Below are 21,004 nucleotides of genomic sequence, written 5' to 3'. Positions count from 1 at the left end.
GACACCTTCGTAATGTGTATCACTTGTCAGACACACTAACCTGTACAATGTTCAGTGATGTGATCTTGCCTGGCTCTTGCCGTGTTTGTCAACAAATGGAAAACCGCGTGACTCTGACTTCTGTTCTTATTGTTTGACGCTTCATCTTTATGTTTTTATCTTGGAAAAAAAATGTTAACAACAAGAGAAGAGGTTGAACATTTATTTATTAATTTGTGAGAACATTTATTGCATAAATGTATATGTGAATGAACCAAAATGACAGTAAATATTTTGCTCATGGTTATGTAATATATATAGTTGAACATGATATATATATTTTGAATGGTTGATTGCTGTTTTTGACACTTCAAACTTGCAGTTGCCACAGACGTTTTCTCACAAACCTATTTTTTTTCGTATTTTGTAATTACACTGCTGAAGTAGCCTACATCTACTAAGAAAAAGACTGTGACAGTGTACATTGGAAGACATCCACTTAACACACTGCATAGGGACACTCATATTTACACAATGGCTTCGGGAGAGAAACAATAGTGCAATGTCGCCACCCAGTGGCCAGATCTGCTCCTGACCTCCTGTTTTTTTCTTTTCCCTTGAACCCATTTAGAAAAGAAAGAACAGACATCGTCAAAACATACTTACTTTGTTTAAAAGTTCATCTATTTAAGAATAAAGTGTGTCATCTAATATCAGCTGATGTTCAGTAAGTGTAATCTTATCTATGTTGTCATTGCCACAAGAGGGATATCTGTAAAACAGATAATGCAAATACAAATTCAAATCACAGCATTCTTATTAAGGCACTTTCACTGGAATTATTCCAAATGCCCATAACATTGAAAAAGGGTATGTGTCACAGTTTTTCATGAGGTTAAATTAATTTATACTTTTTGTAGGAACACTGCACCGTTATTTTTATTTAGATTTTTTTTGGTGTGGGAGAACAAAACACTGCTGCTAGTAAAAACCACCATATACTGTATTATTGGTAAAATGATTTAAAATGCACATCATACTCTGCTTCACTTTATATGAAATGATAATCAGGTATTGCATGATGCCAGACACAAAGAATCAGTTCATTCTTACTAAATTCTTAATTAGCCCCCACACACGCTTTTCTGTTTTATTAAAACATACAACTGTGCAACTGTCAATTTTGACACCTATTACCCTGTTCTGAATTTAGACTGATTACTCTTTACAGCTCTGTATCACAAGATTGAATTTGAAACTCACTGTTTACCAAACAACAGCTGAAGACATCTTCTGGTTAAAGAGCTCATACATCAAGTCCAAACAATTCACCCAGACATTTTGCGGTGCCCCCCAAATCTGGACACTGTTCTGCTCTGACAATCAAGTGTCAGTCAATAGTTTATATTGCATAGCCAGTTTGTGCTCATTTTTTGACCCCGTTGTTAAAAAAAACTCCCGCAGTTGATCGTCCTGTGCTTTTTCTTTGGTTCTGGAGGTCCCTCATCTTCCTCCTTGACAGTCACTCCGTCAGGTGTCTGATCTAAACTGCCAGGTCATCCTGACGGACTCGGCTACTGCTCCCACTTGTCTTGCTCATGCGCCGTTTGTCCTTTACAAAGCTGGACTGCAGCAGAGGTGACGGGGCGCAGTTGTTTGGCAGCTCTGTGGGCGGCTGATTGTATCTCATCCTCAAGAAGTCTTCGTCATCCCCAAGGTTGTCACAGCTTTGGTGCTGCTCAGTTGCTAAGTTAACCGAGTTCTGCTGCAGCGCCAATCGGTTATTGAAGGGGTGAGAAGCCATGGAGGTCATAGAGTTCGGGGCGGCCAGGCACTGGCTGAAGTCTGGAGGGGGAGTGCAGGAGGCTGAGTGCAAGGGAGGGCTGTTAGGCTCCAAGGCAGTAGACATGGCCACTGTCACAGCTTTGTCATTGCTTTCCTGGATCACCTTGTTGCGAATACACCTCCTGATGCTCTTCCAGCCAAGGTGGTAGAGCTCCAGGACAGAGAGCAGCAGAGACACACCGGCCACCACCAACATGAAGATGATAAACACATTCTTCTCTGTGGGTCGGGACATGTAGCAGTTCACAGGGTTGGGGCATGGCATTGCTTTGCACAGATACAAGGCGTCAAGAAAAATGCCGTACATCATGTACTGCACCACGATGAACGTCACCTCCATCACTGTTCGGATCAGGATGCTAAGGACATAGGTCTGCAACAGTGCCCCTTTAAGGCGAATCTTGCTTGGCCCATCAGCTCTCACTTCCCGTCCATTTTCCTTCTGCTGCATGTACTCCTTGTCCCCCTCTAGGTCTCCCTCACCTTCCCCTCTGGCTTCCCGCTCCTCCTGCTCCAATCTACGGCGTTTCTCCTCCCTGCGCACTGTGTGCATGGCGTGGCCCATATAAATCAGGGAGGGTGTGGAGACAAAGACAATCTGCAGCACCCAGTAGCGGATGTGGGCAATTGGAAAGGCTTTATCGTAACATACATTGGTGCACCCAGGTTGCTGTGTGTCACACAGGAAGTCACTCTGCTCGTCCCCCCAGGATGACTCGGCTGCTGTGCCCAGCACAAGGATGCGGAAAATGAAGAGGATCGTGAGCCAGACCTTCCCAACTGAGGTGGAGTGTTCTTGAACTTCCTCGAGAAAATTTCCCAAGAGGCTCCAGTCTCCCATTGCTGCTCACAGGTTAAATGCACACCTGAGATGGAGAGGAAGGACAGGAAAAGCAAATGGAAGGTGTGATAGAGTGAAAGGATGAGGCTGAGTTGGATAGAAGATGAGAAATAAAGAAAAAAAAGGGAAAAAGGGAGATAATTAGTTACATTTGACAGTAGTAGAACTTTAATGCTGCTGTGATGAAATGACGAGGGTGTGTGTGTGTCTGTTGGGGGGCATTACTGGCATAAAAATAACTTCTCTGCCAGTAAATTGCCAGAAGCCTGGACACGGTGGCATGAGAACCATTTTCCCATAAGAGATTAAGTGACACAGGGAGAAAGGAAGTTTGTGAATCATGTTAAAGTAAATACTGAGGTTGTTTTCAGAAAAAATATTCGGCATTGTGTGTGTTTACATTCCTGCTTCATCAAATTCCAACTTATGGAGAGCAGACAGACAAGCAGACAGACAGACAGGGTAAAAAAAAAAGGCACCACTGGGCAAGTCAAAGCTAGGAGAGTCTGTCCTCTGAACGCTGTGACCCGGCCTACACTGAACATCTTGCCTTTGGCACATCACTCACAACAGAACAACAGCCCTAATGTCCAGTGCCCCGGCGTCCATGAAATCTCCCCAACACTACAATCAGGATTCTGTGGGATCCAATACTCAAAAGAGAGTGTGTGTTTAACCCATTGGCTCACGCTTTGGAGAGTTTGGATAAGATCCAAACATGGCACTCACAGGATGGCATGTGTGAGTCAAGAATGACCCTATAAGGCAGTTCACCAGACAATGTATTGAACTCCATTAATGCCCCCATCAGCGAGGGGTTAAGAAAACTCATCAAACCCCATCAAGTGGGTGACCACCAGCACACACACACACACACAGACACAATGTACTGTAAATCTTTCCAGCTTCTGCAGTCCATCTACAGGTCAAAGACAAGAGTTACAACACAAGAGGGTTGCATATATGCGTTTGACAGGTTTTTTTCCAACATGTCACACTTCTTAAGTTACAGCCCTACTTGGCAAGGCTGAAGATAACATATACATCACTCTAAAGCTGACTCTTTAAGCCAAACAATTACATAAAGGTGTTTCATAAAGGACAAAGTATATATCAACTTTTAACCACGACAAACTAAAATAGGGAATTATAACTCACTCTTACCATCTCTCCTTTTTCTGAGTGTAATCCACAAGCTATTGCTTCCGTTCATCACCAAGATAACTAACTTGTGCTGTAATGTCCCCCCTACAAGGCAACGAGTTTGCCAGACTGACACGGACACTGGTTATGTCTGTGAGAGATGGTCTAAATGACCATGACCATCTGTCCTTCTGTCTCTCTCCCCCTCCCTCTGTCTGTCCATGAGGTATATATATGGCAATAAGATGGAAAATCAGAGCGTTGTGCCCTTTAACTCCAATATATAAAGTACGGGGGTGGTGGAAACAAGACACCTCTGTGAGAATTTGCGTGAAGGAAAAATGTTCAGACCTCTGTCCATGCCTGAAGCTTATTCAATAATACGTGTCAGAGAAAGGTAGGTTTGTCGTGTGACTCTGGGTATTCAGCAACAAGCGCGCACAGACATCAGCTCCGCAACATTCGGAGCAGACGTTGCGTTGTCAGTTGGTGCAGACACCTTCAGGAAACTGGCACAACTTCCTTGGATAAAGCCAGTTATCATTACAGTCAGTAAATCACCAACAGACTGAGGGTTGGGGGAAAGGACTGAGAGTCCAGCCTGAACAATGGCAGGAGGTCGAACATTAGCGCAGCCTCACTCTTATCAGCTTTTAGTGACAACAGGCTTCCCTCACCTGGCATAGTGACATACTCTAACCTTATCTTTAAATATTTAGTTTGTTAACTCGACAGTGGCTTTTAATCAGGGATGCTCACTTTTTTATTTAATTTTTAAACAATCACGAAGATGAAAACATTCATAAAACATTTAATTTAGCTTTAATTGATCATTAATACTATTCAAACTATCTTGAATATGAAATGAAAAATAACATTTTCTCCTTTCAAATTGTGCTCTTCCTCCATGTAGATTGGTTGTGGGAGTTTCTGATTTTAGGAGATAAAGATACTTCTGCCTTCTCTGAAAAGAATGAACTGGGTTCTTCTTAGAGTTCTCAAAGTGCCCAAAAATATAAATTAAAAAATAATTCTTATTTCCTTGCGCTGCGGTTGAGTTGCTCAATGTAATCCAGTCTTGATTAGTTTCATGTGGACATCTAATTTTATGGCAAACCATTTTTCATAAAAACTGCAGGCGATAAAATGTCAGACAGTACGCTGGTCACGCTTCGGTGGAGATGCCAAGATCTTGATGTGGCCGATGGCATACATTAATAATAGCCCAACTGTTAGCTTGATCCGTTAAAATTAAGCTGCATAAGAATAGAAAAAAGTGAAAATATATACCGTTACCTTCTTAAAATAATCTCATTTAAAAAGTCAATTTTTTCAAGTTTTTCAGAAAACACAAGAAACAGAGCCCTATGTTGAATAGGGAATTGATTCAAGCAAAAAAAAAAAATGTGACAAAAAATGACTTGGGCAGTTTTTTTTTTGAGAAGGCATATCGTCAATATGTATAGGAAGTATATGTTGAATCAAGAATGATTAAGCCTTCCCCGTGCAGTGTTGTTATATAACACTGAATTTAAAATAATGTCAATGTGCTTATGATGGAATAATTTGCATCATCAATCTCCAGGGTTGTATGCCATAGGGAAGATGTTGTATTATCTTGTTTAAATTAGTCTGAAGGATTTTTCTCGATAGGAACAGGTGGTGGGCAGTCTTCATTTTACCGTCACTGACAGCAGAAGGCAAGGGAAGAAGCATACTTCAACATACTGCTTCGCTTAAGATGACCTCACTCTGTGTATAGGGATTTTTTTTTAATTTTTAGTTAAAATGTAGACAAATCTCTCAAAACTAGCAAACAGTACAGCACCACTTGAGGAGAAACATTCAGCAGACCCTTCACTGTAGTGAAGCAGAAAGGACATTTTCTTGCTTTGCAAAAGGCAGTAATGTCCATCTCCTTCCCTTGGCTGCTGTTTCCTGTTCTCAGAGGAAGCAATCTTAAACAATATGATTTCCGAAGGAAGAAAAGAACAAGATATTAGAAAGAGTGCCACGGTGGGGGACAGAAAGGCCCCAAATCTCGAGTGATTGGCAATTTTTCATCTGGAATATTCCTCAGCTTTTTGGAGGCCTGGCAATTACCTGTGATTCAGTGTAATATTGTGGCCAAAGCCAGGCTTTTTCCCGCTTTGCCTGTCCATCGTCAGGACTGTCACGTCTGTTTATAATCTCTGTGGCAGAGTTCTGAAGACATAATGGGCAATCTGGTTCTGACATATTCAGGCCAGTGGATTGAGTGCACAAAAAGTTATGTAGCCTGCAGTTTTTCCTCATTGAGGCTAGGATCCAGACTGATTTTCTCTTTGTGGGAGCATATCTTTTTGTAAGTGTGTGTCTGCACGTTTGCGGGTTTTGTGGTTGCGTGCGCACGTGATTGCATGTACATGTACATGCATGTACATGAAAGCATGGATCATACGCTTACTGAGTTATTATGATAGACTAAGTGTCCGTTCACCAGCTTTTTACCATAACTTCAGTGCCAGTTTACCAGACAATTTATTCATGCTGTGTTTAAGTTTCCAGTCAGATGATCCTGCTGGACTTGATATCAACCAGGGAGCTCATATGAGTGAAGAGAGAAACATTCCTTTCCTGATATAGAGATTTGCTGCAAAGCTGAGATAGCTACCTGAAATAATCACTTTAGGTTTTCGCTTTCTGGACCATCAATTGTCTTATGGGTGGGCTCAGACTCAGGGAAAGGGGTTCTTGGGATATATCAACCTCAACTGTAATTTATTGGACCATCAAGCCAAGTTTGGAGTACTTTAAAATGGCAAATTACATGAAGCAACATATCAGATTCTTCTTCCCCCCGCAGAATCACTGTGGATTTAGTCCATTTTCTGTTCAGTGACAGTTTGTTTGTCACATAAACAAAACAGGAGAAAGCCAGCAGATCATTCAATCTACAGGACTGTCTCAGAAAATTAGAATATTGTGATAAAATTCTTTATCTTCTGTAATGCAATTAAAAAAACAAAAATTACTTTTTCATGATATTATAATATTTTGAGATAGGATTTTTGAGTTTTCTTAAGACGTAAGCCATAATCAGCAATATTAAAATAATAAAAGGCTTGCAATATTTCAGTTGATTTGAAATGAATGACATTTTTGTTTTTGTAATTGCATTACAGAAGATAAAAAAAAACTTTATCACAATATTTTAATTTTCTGAGACAGTCCTGTATATAAATTAAGTTGACTAAAAAAATGCTCCCATGTCTTATATGAAGGTGCTCATTGTAATGTATTCACAGCACAGGGACCACAAGGGGCAGGGTTGATTTATATTCCTTCAATGATGTGTAACTTTGAGCAATAAGCCTTGTTTGACAAAGCCCGGATCCTCATAGAAGACCAGGATACACTGCCTGGTCTGCACTGTCTTAATAAACATGAGGGCAATTAAATGGTGGGTATACATTTTCTGGGCCTGGTTCTTTTTAATGGGCCATGTTTAAAATAACATTAGCTGGGAAGACGTATTTAGATTGTGGAGAAGGAGTGAATTCCTCAACAACCCCAGATAGGATCTCAGCACAAAGACTTAAAGACAAATCACATGACATATTAATGTATCACTGCCTTCATGAAATAAAACACAGTTTGCCACCTTATTTGACATTTTTACTGGAAAATATTAAACACGCTGTCCAATACTGCAGGGGCAGTTTCCATTACTATGACCAAAGGGGGCCACCTATTCAATAACATGGACTTAGAATCCAAGTCTATGCTATTGAATGTTATGTACTTCCATCTAAGTCGTAGATAGAAGAATCCATCATCTATCTATCCATTTTTCTCCTCAGCATCGTGCTTCCTATTTTTCTATCATTATTTTTATTTTTTGCCAATATACTGAATATAGATATTTTGCAAATATCTATATTCAGTATTCCTCCTTTCAATTATCATAAATAACAGTAAAACTTTGTTCTACCTTTTTTGAACATTAAGCTTTTACAAAGGTATGTCATTGTTTGGATTGAATGAATATTTGATAACTCATGTTTTGAAAAACATGCCAAAAAAAACTATAATTTAAAACTGTAGGTTTGCTTTTCTCCCCCGTGTGCAACAAAGCTGAGCAGAATAGTCATTTCATGTTATTCAAAAGAAGATTTCAAATATGACATCTGTTCATCTCTGGTCCCCTCTTGTTCACATTTTGCAGACACTCATGGAAATTTAAAAAGTAAATACACAAAGAGACTGATCCATAATGACTAGTTTTAGGTAGAATGATAAGTTTTCCCTAGCAAATACAGCATTGCAAATAGTCTCGATCAGATCTGTTCATAACTGAACATTGTTATCCCTTGTGTTTGTATTCCCTGTTTTGCTGTGGGAGAAATAAAGAAAGGGCACTTTAACTCAACCAAGTAACAGACCAGACACACTGCCAGAGGCTCCTTAACCAAAATATCCACAAGGTAACAGTTCCCTTTGCTGACGTAGCTCATTGATTCCATGGAACAGCTGAGCACGAGAAAGATGCTGATACTTTGTTGCTGATACAAAGTTTCATCACACACACACACACACACACACACACACACACACAAGAACATGCACACAATGAACGGGTTTTACCAGATTGGTGACTGAAATCATGCAGTGCCATTGTAATTGGAATCATCTCCTGCTCCGAAAGGCAAAATTCAAAGAAATTTGTTTTAGAAAAAAAATCAGAACAGCAGAGTTTTAACTTTCGCACGTGCTGAGAGTCAAGCCGAGCATGCAACAGCTGTTCAGATGCAGGGCTGCTGGGAACCGTGCACGTCTCCTGCATGTGTGCCAGGATTACCGTCAAGGATGAGCATGTTTAAGTTTAGCTTCTATTTGCTTTGGGGTAGAGGGGTATTTGTGAGCTACAAAGTGGATTTAATGCTGGACAGAAATTTCCCACTGATGAGTCACCTGTTGCTACCACTTACATTACAGGACTAGGTTGCCATGTATCAGTCAGGCTAGCAGCAGCCCCGCCAGTCGACATGCTGCCTGCTACCTTACAAGGCTGTCTGGCTCTTCATCAGCCCAGTAGTGTACACACAGCCCCAACCCGGTGATGATCTATTGTTTAGCTGTGTATGGCATTGCAGTGGAACCCTGAAGCCAGACAGCTGCAAGATGTTTTGTGGAATAAAACTGTCACCAACAGTCCTGATAGAAATTTTTAAGTAGCTGCCGTTTTGATCAAATGGGCTATGCCTTTGCAATAAAAAGAAATAAAAAAAATAATAAATTTGATACAGTGAAACAAATTTATTTCTAAAATCGAGCTGAATATTTTGATGCAGTCATACAGCATAACTTTTATATTAACTTTTTTAGATTTTATGCAGTCATCATCACACGCACACACACGCACCCATACGCACATAGATGGCCTCCCACTTCGCCATGCTCTTCAAGTTTCATCTCTTAGCAACCTCTCCTCAACTTCTCTGACAGTGAGGTTAACAACGCAGTGTTTGCCAGAGTCACAGCTGAAAACCTCCTGTTACATCTGATGTTAAAATTGGGGGGGCTTACCTGGTGTTCTGATTTTAAAAAATGATGTCTAGAAGAAGGTTTCTGATGAAGCCCCTGATCTGTGACCTCAGGAGCTGATGGCAGGTGATGATGCTCGTATGGTTCTGGTGGACAACCTCCTTCCTCTCTAGATGTCAGCTGGCTCTTGAGGACTGTTTCTGAGCTCAGCGTTCTCCCAACACCACACTGTTAATCCACAAAGAGGGCATGAGAAGAAAACCAGGGGCATCACGAGTGACTGTTTCCCCTCCTGGCCCTCCCTTCTTACTCTCCTCCTCCATCCCCTCCTCTTCCTCCCTCATGCGCACCCTTCTTACATCCCTGGTGCTCTATTTTTGTTGGGAAGCATTCTACAGGAACAAGAGGGGAAGTGGAATTGTTTTCTGGGATTGATGGCAATTCCGCTCAAAGTGAACTTCCAGAATGCCCATATTTGCTGAGCGTTCGTTAATGTTTGAAGCAAAGGAGAATTTTAAAAGTTCTAATTTCATATTGTAACCATCTTTTTAATTCTCATTTTTTATATGTATCGCTGAGGACACAAGATGACTTGAATTAAAACGGACATAACAATATAATAGAATACACCTTTAGCATACAGAATACATTTTAGCTCTCATTTGAAGGCCCCAGGATCCAGATGGCAAATCAAAGCAGGCAATTAAGTCAAGTTTTCGTCATATTTATATGCAACAAGTAATATTAAAACAAGGATATGATGGGGTAAAAGACATAAAGAGAAACATAGCAGTGACAATAAACAATAATAACTAACTAGTAAAGGAACGTAAGGCATTAGGAGAGACTGAAATGATCAATAGTCAAAAGATGGCAGAAAATGTAGATTTTATTGAAGAGAAAACAGTTTGAGTATTTAAAATAAAGACAATCAAGCATGATTCAGACTGCTATATTTCAGCATGCTATATTTTCTTATTTTTTCAGCTTCAAGCCTTTTGCCAAAGAGACTTCCTCCTTACTTACCCCTCCATAACCAACCTGTTGCATTTTAGATGTCAACCCGGGTGGTTTTCTGCTCAGCTGTCCGCTTGCAAATACATGCTCCATTAGATAATTGCGGTCTTTTAGGTATGGCTCCTCCTTGCTGAGGGGCAGCGAGCAGTCAAAGGCATTCAGATGCTTATATTATTTGCATTGAGGACACACATGACATTGAATATCTATGGGCTGCCAGCAGATGTATCTCTACTCCATCACTGCTAGCATTCTTTTGTCGATTTTTGCATTACGAATGAATAGCTCAACTTTTTAGGAAATTTTCTGTAAACTATTCATTCAAGTTGGACCCAAGCCTTAGGCAAAAACTTCATATGTTGTTTATTGTCTTAGTTCGCTTGAAATAAACCATCTTTAATGGGTTGATCTTTGTCATGCAGACACAGTGCATTGATATCGCTTTACCCTGCTTAAGTATTTGCACTGAGCTCTTTTCTAAAAAAACAAGTGATCTATTTTAAATTACTCCGAAGAATAATGCCAATCAGATGCCCCAAATAACTTTTTTAAGCGACTAGACTCAAGTTTTCAATGTGGAGCCACTGTCATGGCCTAATTAGTCATCTGAATAAATCATTTATTCATCACTTTGCCTTTCACAAAGCAGTAAATGTTTTCCCATGTATGAATAGTAGAGAAAACCAAGAGATCTCATGACAAGCTCTAGACCTTTGGCCAGGAGCTGCGACCCCACAATGTCTAATTTATCACTCCCAAAATCTATTTGGCTTGTATGAATTTTGTCCTCTCACGCTCTGAGAAGATAATAGATAACCCTTTCTTCCCCCCCATGTAAAGCCCCTTTGTGTCATATGAGTCCATTTTTTTTTTTTTTTCTATTCCCACCACCTCAGCACTGACGTAGTGTAAATCGGGAACACATCCCCTCTGCTTGCAACATCTTGAGAAGCTCGCCATTTTTGAGGCTCTTCCAACAAGAACCACCTAATATTCCCTCGGGCCTCAGTCAGTCCTGTGACACTGCTGAATGGAGAATCTGAAGGGATAGAAAGCTGTTGGTAATTCCGAATGACTTAGCCTTCCTCAGTTGAATCCTTGTTTCTATTGTGCAACTCATCAGGATGCATTTGGAAATGGAACAACATTGAGACTGTGTAACTGCATAAAGTGATTTGTAAGAAAGTCAGAGACTTCTATCACATTTTTGGAATGAGCCAGCATGAGGTGTGAGTGTATGCATCTGCTAAGGAGGTGAGAAACAACAATCCCAATTGATTATGTTGGTCTGCGTCCGTGGATGTTGTGAAAGTGCATTTGAGGGTTCGATGGAAAAAGCCATCACTGCCAGGATGCATCAGTGTAACCCTCTTCAAATGCCTAACAGCGTGACCCCTAACTGCTTGTCTGTTCGTGACACAAACGCGGTTCAGCCCCGCCGCACCCGCGTCCACGCTTGCCGAACACGTGCTCATACACAGCCACTACACCCTCACAAACACCCCACCTCATCTATCCACTAGTCGCTGCCTGGATATAAGAACACAACAGTGTAGCATTAAAGCTCCTGAGTGGGGAAGTTGAAAGAGGAAGTGTAGGTTGTTTTAGTTGAGGACAACACATACCTTCATGCATGGACTGTTACTCACCACTACATGTCAGCACAAACCTTGTCTAACTCACTGACTGTAGTGATGCGCAGCACCGGCCCGTTGTTGTTGTCAATCAAACTCATTCACTGTACTTTGTACTGGCAGGTGACTTGTCTGCCATTAGTGAAAAACAACCTATTTTCTTTATTTTTCACAATATTTTCACCGAGCCTATTATCAGGATTTTTTTTTAAGTATCGACTGGATGGTAAGATAAATTTTGCGCCTATTAACAAGCAAATTTATGTCTAAAAACCACTGACCTTTCATTTATTTTCAAGACTTGTCAAAAAGTGTTCCTGAAATAGATTAAGTAACAACGACAACTCATATGATAATACTTTTTTGGTGTTTTATGTGTGTATATATATATATATATGTATGTGTGTATACAGTTGTATATTTTATTTAAAACAGCCCATATTTTTTTATTTAACAATCTACACACTTGAACGCTATAAGGTGAGTGAAGCTGTGCCATGGTAATTTTTTTCTGAATAAATTAAAGACTTACTTTATCTTTGAAAGATCAGGACCAACATTTTATTAAGACCGTCACACAGTTTCACAAACAGCAGGGCTGGTTTACTCCTCTTTAAAAAGAATGCCACCAAAACAGTATAAATTGCATTTCGGACTGACCGTGTTAAACTACCAGCTGTAATGTAAAGAATGTATAAGAGCATCAATTCTCATTCATTTCACAGTCATTGTTGAAAGATTCCTATCAAACCGGCATTGTTTGTTGACATACCACTCGGCTGGAAGAAAGGAAGGCCAGAAAATGATTAGATGTGTTGCTCTCATTATGGGGCGATGAAGGCTTGGGGGAACAGGTGAAGGACTGCGAGAAGCTGACTTGTATTTAACAACCCACTGCACTTTAACTTTCCCACTGCATTGCCTTCCAGATTTAGACTGATACTATTCTTACCCACATATTTCTGACCTTCTGCTGACTGACATAACATCCCTCTGATGTAGTTGCATGTGTGATGTGAGTTAAGGAAAGTTTCCTTGTTTATTATTTTTGATTTTGCAGTGTTTCTGGTAGGAGATGTTCTGATTATCACAAAAAAATTTACTGTAGTAAGCAAGGCCTTGAATTGGATTATTTTCGCATACCAATTTGTAAAGATAAATAATTTTGAGACCTCAAGAATTGATCATTAATTAAATATAAGCCATAAGTGTATCTGTATAGCACACTGGTGATTTCCACCTACAAAGGCAATGCAGATTCTGTACAGATGGCAAATACTCCGAAATTACATTTCATTGGTAGGATACTTGTGAAAATGTGTGACAAATTCCATGATTTTTTTTTTAAATTTCCATCACTGATTTAATTTCAACATCAACAGTGGAAATATAATAAGATGATAAATGGGAAACAAAACTATGCGTTATGCTGCTGAAGATCAATGCCAATTTCTAATAAAAATGTTCAGCGAACAGTTTAGTTTAGTTAAGTAATCTTTTTCATAACCTGTTGATTTGAGCTTCGTTTTGCTTTCATATCAAGATTAAATTATTAATTCATTACCTATATCACTTATCCTTCACCCAGGCTTGTGCGCGGGTACTGGAGCCTAACCCAGCTGTCATTGGGCGAGAGGCAGGGTTCACCCTGGACTGGGTGTCGGTTGATCACAGGACCTCATATAGAGACATACAACCATTCACTCACTCAGTCACACATCTGGGCAATGGAGAGCATTAAATTAACCTGATGACTGTTTTCAGACTGTGGGAGGAAACCGGAGAACCATGCAGACACGGGGACTACAAGCAAAAACTCTACACAGAAAGGCCCTCCTGTCAGGATTGAACCAGTAGATTTCTTGCTCTGAGGCAGAAACGGTAACCACAGTGCTGCCCCAAATCAAGATTATTTATCTTTTCTCATTACTGCTTTGTTGAATAAGTAAGAGCTCTATAAGTGTCACTCATGAATTGGTTTAATCGGGTTTGAAAAGGTTGCACCAAGTCCTGCAGCAGATGTTGTTCTTTATTTTCCTTTCATGATGACAGTAAGGCTTTTCTCTGATTTTTCTTCGACAGATTTTAAAGAAGAAGTTCATTTTCTTTTGCCATTTCCCCAAGTCTTGCTGCCTCGTTTCCTGAGTTTTTGCACATATATTAGATAACTGATACAGCTGCATGTCATATCTCATGCAAAATGTTCATGCAAAATGTCTGTCACTTCACTATCCTCGTTGTGTGTGAAGAGGCTAAATGTCCTGATAAATTACTTAAATTTGGTTGGGTATTAATTTTCCTCAAGAAACTATAATAGCTTTTGTGAAACGTCAAGACCTTTCAAGGTCTTGATGTTTTATGGACGGGTTGTTTTTCATACCATCACAGTGTGCAGAACAAGCACTTGAATAAATCATCGATGCCTTCAGAAAGCTAAAGTTCACTGTAAACAAAAAAGAACAATTAAGAGATAACCAATCCAACACTTCGTGTTGTTAAAGCTGCTTCTACTGGATAACCTTTTTTTCATTCAAAAAGAGTCATCAACTAACAAACTTGATAAAAGCTTTGGAATTTGTTTTTCCTCTCCCATCCAAACAATAAGATTATCAGGATCTGGAGAGAGTTGCCCCCCGATCCCACCCCCTGCCACACACACACACACACACACACACACACACACACACACGATTTGGGCAGCCACAGAGATGGAGCACCTTAACAAACACTGAAACAATGATATCTACAAGACCTTTCAGGGCTACCAGCTCCATATTGTATGTGCCTGTGTGTGTGTGTGAGTGTGTGTGTGAAGAGGCTGACTTGATCTTGTGTATATATTTCATTTGTGTGTGATGGCTGACAGACGAAGGCAGACAAAGGGTGTATGTGTGATTATGTATTTGCCATACACTTCTAAAGTTAAACAATGAATGAAAGGGCAGCATTTTTCATCAGTCACATGCCAAACAATCACGAGCTGAAAGCAACGAAAAAAGGCCATTCAAACTCTCCAGCAAGCCCTTGGCTTGATTTAATTTAAATGGAATATATAATAGTTAAACTGATCAAACTGATTATATACATTTCCATTTGGTCATGGATGCATGGATAATTTATCTGTATTTTAGGTAGGAAATAATGGAGGGGTAAATCCTGTCAATTATACATCACTGTGGTAATGCTTCACGACTTCCTCGTCATTCAGTTTTTGTTACGGTAACTAAGTTTGACACAAGGAAATAATGTTAAATTATAAAACATTAGTGTCACCCACATGTGTGAGAAACTTGTGTGTGTGTGTGTGTGGCAGAGGGCAGTTGATCGTGTGTGCTGGCAGCTCTCTTCGTAGATAACATTGTTTTGGGCAGCAGGCTGAGGGGACGTGGAAGCATTTTGTGGCGGCCCTTGTGTTCCCCCGACACACTGGGTGTTTCATAGCTCCCTATTTCACCTCCAGCCCTTTGAGAGGCTCTTCCTGGCCTGTGCAATGCGTGCGCGCGCGCGCACACACACACACACACACACACACACACACACACACACACACACACACACAAAACCCAAAACACAATATCTCCAATTTATGTCGCTCAAGTTCTATGCACAAATCACATATCACATTATTAATTTGTTACAGGTAAATGAAAACAAAACACAAAACTCTTTGGGATACTTTATACTACATGTATGGAAACTGCCTAAAAATATAATTTGGAAATAAATGTATACTTCCAAGACCATGAGGAACTACTACAATTTAATCACTCCAAATTGGCATTTGAACCATTAACTGTTTCAACAAAAGTACCTGTTTTTTTTTTTTTTTTGTTTTAGAAGTTGCAAGGACAGCCCACCTATCACAACAGCTTCATTTTCACCTACAGGCTCTAAAATTTAGAAACAAAGTCAGGTGGGATGGAGTTTTATTCTTCCAAAGCCAAAACAGACAATGACAAGTTTCAAGCAGCTTCACAGTGATTCAGTAAGCAACAGCGAGGACTTAAAATCTGTTGTTTTGACAGATGGAGGAAAGACCTCATAAATATTGCGATACTAGATGAAAGAGACACAAATGTGCATGAAACATCACACTTGTATCTTACATAAGACACATAAGACAACCATATTATACTCCATGCTGTAATTTGGATTTTATGTTGTCACAATTTTTTTTTTAATTACAATTACATTTAAGTCTTCAATAGTCAACAGTGATTTATGACTGAACATTTTCAGTCACTTTAGATAAGCTTTAATTCTAATTACAGCCAGTTCCTCAGTGCTAACATATTGTGGAGGGTGTCTTTTGGATTCAGATTCAGTTTATTTATTACATAAAAAAATTATCATTTCATATCTCAAAAACCTTAACAACTCAATAAATATAGCGAGGACAGTACAAGAAGGATACTCTCAATGTGATGATGTTATCATAAAATCCATTAAATGAGCATTAAAGTCAGCAATATCTATTAGAGAAAATCAATTTTATCTTTGCAACATTTACAACTCCATAATTTATCAATGGTTAATTCCCCTGCTTTTACTTATTTGTTTGCCTGTGAAATTAGGCCTTACTGGACAATTTGAGGGATGATAAGATGTAGGACATCCCCTTTGGAAACGTGGTTTTATTCAGTATCTCAGCTGCTTCTTTTGTGATGGTTTGCCATAGTTTGCTAAAATCAAGAACAAAACTATAGACGTTGGCACCTTTAGATCTGCTCTCTCCTTATCAGGCTGAAGCTATTTTATTTTCTTATTTGGTTTCATATTCTCATATTCTCATTTCTATGAATATCTAAAAATAATTTAAGTTAAGAAAATATATTTGTAGTTTTAGAGATAAACAATGTTATTGTTAGCTGGGGCATTTGATCCACTTTTAAGCAGATTGTCTTATTTCACACTTATTTCACATTTTTGGTATGCCACTCTTCTGGCACAGTGCAGCTGGCTGAGGTTACTCTCTCTGCACTTAAAATAAGTTTTATTTATATAAACTTTTGGCCAAGAGAAACCCTCTGTAGGTTTAACACAGAAGTAAAATTACTTCATATTTTAAAGGACAGGGAAGGGAGCGAATGAAATGTAGCCTTTTCCAACCCAATAATACAATTGTTTTAGATTTCGCATCAATATACCCATCATGATACACCAATTAATTGAACTGTTGGATTTTTCGAACACAAAAAAACGGCTTGGTCAATATTTGCCCCCACCACTGAGTTAACGCCAATCAAATAACAATCACAATGACTCTGAAGTACACAAAGATGAATATCTAGTTTGAAATTCAAGGCGCTTTTTAAATATGAAAAAAAAAATTAAATTTGTATTTCAAGTACAATACTGAAATTGAAAAGGGTGCCATGGAAATCCAGTGATGGTGCAGGCATGGGGATGTGGGATAATACATTCAGTAGGAGGCCTTTTTTTTCCAGACCAAACCGATGGCTGATGACTGATCTATATATCATTTCAGCGTGATTTCCTTGGTTCTACGTAAGTGTGAAAGTGTTATCTGGAAAGCCATGATTCATTTTTTTTTCAGGAACACATAAAAATGCAATGAAATCCCAGCCCTGAACTCAACAACACTTGTCCAGTCACACACATCCTCTCTCCATTAAAGCCTCCTGTCTGCCCTCCACCCTTCTCTATTGTGTTCACCTGTTTCTTCCCATGGTCGCCGGCGGTGTTACACAGAGAGGAAGCGCGCCTTCCACTTCCTTCGTCGCTTGTGTGAACAATTCCTGCCCGGTCTGTTCAAAGGCTATCAAACAGAGTGTGAGAAGATGTTAAACTGATTGCGCTTTATCCTTTTAGCAGAAAATTTCTCTCGATGCAAGCAGTCTTTTGACAAACAGGTTCAAGTCTGTCCTCTTTCACACAATATGACTTAACGTAAATGCAAACCTTTGATTCTGAGATCCTTTGTGTGACAATAATACATTTATGTATTGCCAGTGAGGAATGAGACAAATTGAAATCCAAGGAGACCTGTAGATGCTGTTTGTGCAGCTTCAACCCTGTATATCCTGAAACCACATAAAATAGTTGAGTCGTCTTTGGGCTGTTGTCAGCACTCCTACCTCACCGCGGTTTGAGCCTTTCTTTCATACAGTTTGTGTGCCCTCTGCTTTCCTGCCAATGTCCAATCCCAAGTTGCTGGTGAACTTATCACTTAAATTGTCCAACTGACACTGCAGCCTTGATTGCAGCATAAATGAGAGACAGGGAAGAAAGGGAAACTTTTTATTTATTTGCATTACAGCATTAGAGCTTTTCAGTAGAAAGCAGCACAATTCATAACTTTTGTGGGACATCACAAGCATCTGAAAACCAAGCTCCCATAATATCACATTCAAACATACACAGGAGACAATAGACTTCTATGTAACCACGAGTCCTGTCATAGACATGGAAGGGTGGTACTGGAGGTGCGACAGGACATGGAAAGGGAAACTAAAGCACAAATGCTGCTGGTGAGTCCAAACAGCCCAATTGTCTCATCATTAGAAATCTTGTAATCTTACCAACCATCAATCTGTATTTAACACTTCAACAAACTGTGACACAATAGCCTGTGAAAAATATTTACTGGAGGAACTAAACTTTGAATTCTGCCCACAGCCTTTATTTTGCATGACGCATTTAGCTTGTTTTTCCATGCCAAGATTATGGATGTTTCTTTGTTTTTCTATAAGTCTATAAGAAGCTGGCTTAGAGAAGCCTGTAAGGAGTTCTCTAAACCAGTTCCAGCATATTCAAAGGCGTGGCAATTTACCTCCAATCTTTTAATGACCCTGGCCCAGAGACTATGGTTTGTATATTTGGACATAGGAGGGATGGCAAGCTGGTCCAAATTCAACAAATCTGACCTCTCAAACACAATAGCACAACCATAATCCAGCTGGGCGACAAGAATTCAGCCCTCAGATACACAATGTTTTTGCCTAGACCTGATTCATGATATAGGTGGGTCTGTGCTTGTGTGTTTGTCTGTGCATGTGGGCATTGTAAATTACTGCATGTGAATGTTTTTCTGCATGTGTAGTTATGCATATTAAAGCATTCTCACAGGCTGGCATAAATTTTGGACCTGGTAAAGACCAATGGGCAGTACTCTTGAAAAGTTTTTATCAGCGCTCTCACCAGTTTCCGTTGACCCAAACAGTAGTGAGTTACTACACTGTCACAGTTGTTTATTAAATATTTTTCACGGGTTTGTAAACGGTTAAAAACTCTCACAGTAGCATGGTACAGAATGACATAGTTCCACAGAGGAAATGAGAACTTTCGCCCTGGAAAAAGGGAGAAAAATGTGTCTGCGGTAGTGTTCACATGCTGAATATAATACCGCCTTTTGAAATTGTTGGTGTCTTGGCGTCGCTTACCTTCATTCCAAACAAAAGAAGTGACTCTAGACAGATGACTCATGAAAAAAAAAAAAAGAAAGGAAACATACAACAACAAAAGCATAAGGCTTTGTCAGAGGGTACAACAATGAGAAATGATGGGAGTCACAAACACAGTGTGGACCGATGCTTTCAGCTTAAAAAAAACAAGTGTTTTTGAAACAAGAGTGTCTCTGTCTTTAAGCGTAAACCTATACCATTGAGGTCTTAGTGTTATGCTATGTCATGGGGCTCACCACTGCCCCTGGGTCATGTTGTATCTGTGAAGGGCATCGTAGATACCATCACTTAAAGCCTGCAGTGAATGCTTCCTTTCTGTGGCTGTAAAACAACAAAGACAATTCATGTGAAGATCACATTATTAAATCAGTGAGACCCTTCAAATATCATGGCCTAATTTTTTTTTTTGTTCAATGCTGGAACACTTGGTTATTTTGGGAGGGAGCAGGGGGTTCATTATTTTGCTGCATTTTGCTGGTTTAAATTTCATTTAAAAATAAAAATAAAAGTAAAGATAAATTTCAAATTCTGCTTTGAGAGGATAAAACTTTACTGAGAAACGTATCGTACTTTGTTGTTGGAAAAGACATCAAGACTCTGATGTTTATGCGTGTAGTTTTCAGGGTCATGCAAAAAATTGGATCTAAAGTTACAGAATTGAAATTGTCAGGCCCTCTTGTTAAACAACTAATTTTCATATCGCAAGGTAATTTATAATGGTTCAAGCGTTCATTATTATTTGGAGTACTTTTGATGTGTACTTGCTACTGTTTCCCAGATGTTTCCGTCCCTATTTTCTGTCACCTCTCTATTGTTCCACCCTCCTCATGTTGTCACAGTTGGTAGGGGATGATTTTTTGAAAATACAATCGCTATCTTTCACAAATTTGTCAAGTTACGATTTCTTGGAATGAGCTCTGCAGCTGGGAAGCGAGAATGACTTAAGACGCGTCACTCAAGTTTAAAATCTGTTTAGGCTTGGGTATTAAAGACTGTTTTGGAACATCATGACTATGCAATGTGGAATACAGAGGTCGTGCTCCTTTTAAATCTGTTCTGTGGCATCGGCATGTATACTTGAAGCAAACAAATGCTTCACATTTATGAGGTAGGTAGTGCTGCTCTCATTCTGGCAAATTGTATTTGAACTTGAGTCATCCATGACGAACAGTGTGATACATTTATTTTTACAACATTAATCATGAAGTAACTTCCAATTTTTGAAAAAAGTTCAACCAGCTTTAGAATTTAGTCTGTATCTATTCACCACAGTGTGAAGAAAAAATGGGTTTAAATGATCAAATGAATGAAGTGATTTTGACGCTGAAAAGATGAAACCTGAAACATGTTTAACATCCAAATAAAGAACGTTTTCGGTTCTCCTGAGGTATCTCTGACTGACAGGATTCAGGACTAGGGCTCTGGGTGCAGCCCCCTCCTCCAGTGAACCTAATTGAGCAGTTGAATAATTCCAGCTGGGGGTGCCGGCACACCTGCTGCTTATCTGATCCAATACAGGTCATTCGGAGGGTCCCGTCCCAGGAAGAATGGCTTAGGAACGGTTAGAGTACATTCTAACTAATGCCTCTTCTGCT

The 21,004-nt window shown here is 39.6% G+C and overlaps 1 protein-coding gene and 1 long non-coding RNA gene across 3 annotated transcripts; one reads left to right on the top strand and one right to left on the bottom strand.

The window, feature by feature from the left end:
* Positions 1 to 117: 117 nt before the first annotated feature.
* On the bottom strand, positions 118 to 9,544 carry gja5a (gap junction protein, alpha 5a). Of its 2 annotated transcripts, none has more exons than XM_086145244.1 (2): positions 9,377 to 9,544; positions 118 to 2,752 (listed from the first exon to the last, which is right to left on the bottom strand). In XM_086145244.1, the coding sequence occupies exon 2, from the start codon at positions 2,663 to 2,665 to the stop codon at positions 1,523 to 1,525; it is 1,143 nt and encodes a 380-aa protein (XP_086001370.1). In that variant the 5' UTR covers positions 2,666 to 2,752; positions 9,377 to 9,544; the 3' UTR covers positions 118 to 1,522. The 2 variants fall into 2 exon arrangements, with proteins under 2 accessions (XP_086001370.1, XP_086001371.1); XM_086145245.1 differs by lacking the exon at positions 9,377 to 9,544 and adding an exon at positions 3,830 to 3,932.
* Positions 9,545 to 12,090: 2,546 nt separating this feature from the next.
* Positions 12,091 to 14,306, top strand: LOC147234647 (uncharacterized). Its single transcript, XR_015105987.1, has 3 exons — positions 12,091 to 12,211; positions 13,750 to 13,866; positions 14,068 to 14,306. It is a non-coding gene; the product is annotated as an uncharacterized LOC147234647 (long non-coding RNA).
* Positions 14,307 to 21,004: the final 6,698 nt, after the last annotated feature.

This window comes from Fistularia commersonii, chromosome 4 (genome assembly GCF_037954325.1).
Source record: "Fistularia commersonii isolate RoL2024-O1a breed Wild chromosome 4, RoL_Fcom_v1.0, whole genome shotgun sequence".
NCBI classification, from domain to species: Eukaryota; Metazoa; Chordata; class Actinopteri; order Syngnathiformes; family Fistulariidae; genus Fistularia; species Fistularia commersonii.
Note: the sequence above shows the minus strand (reverse complement) of the source record. Positions and strands in the feature narration are given on the sequence as shown.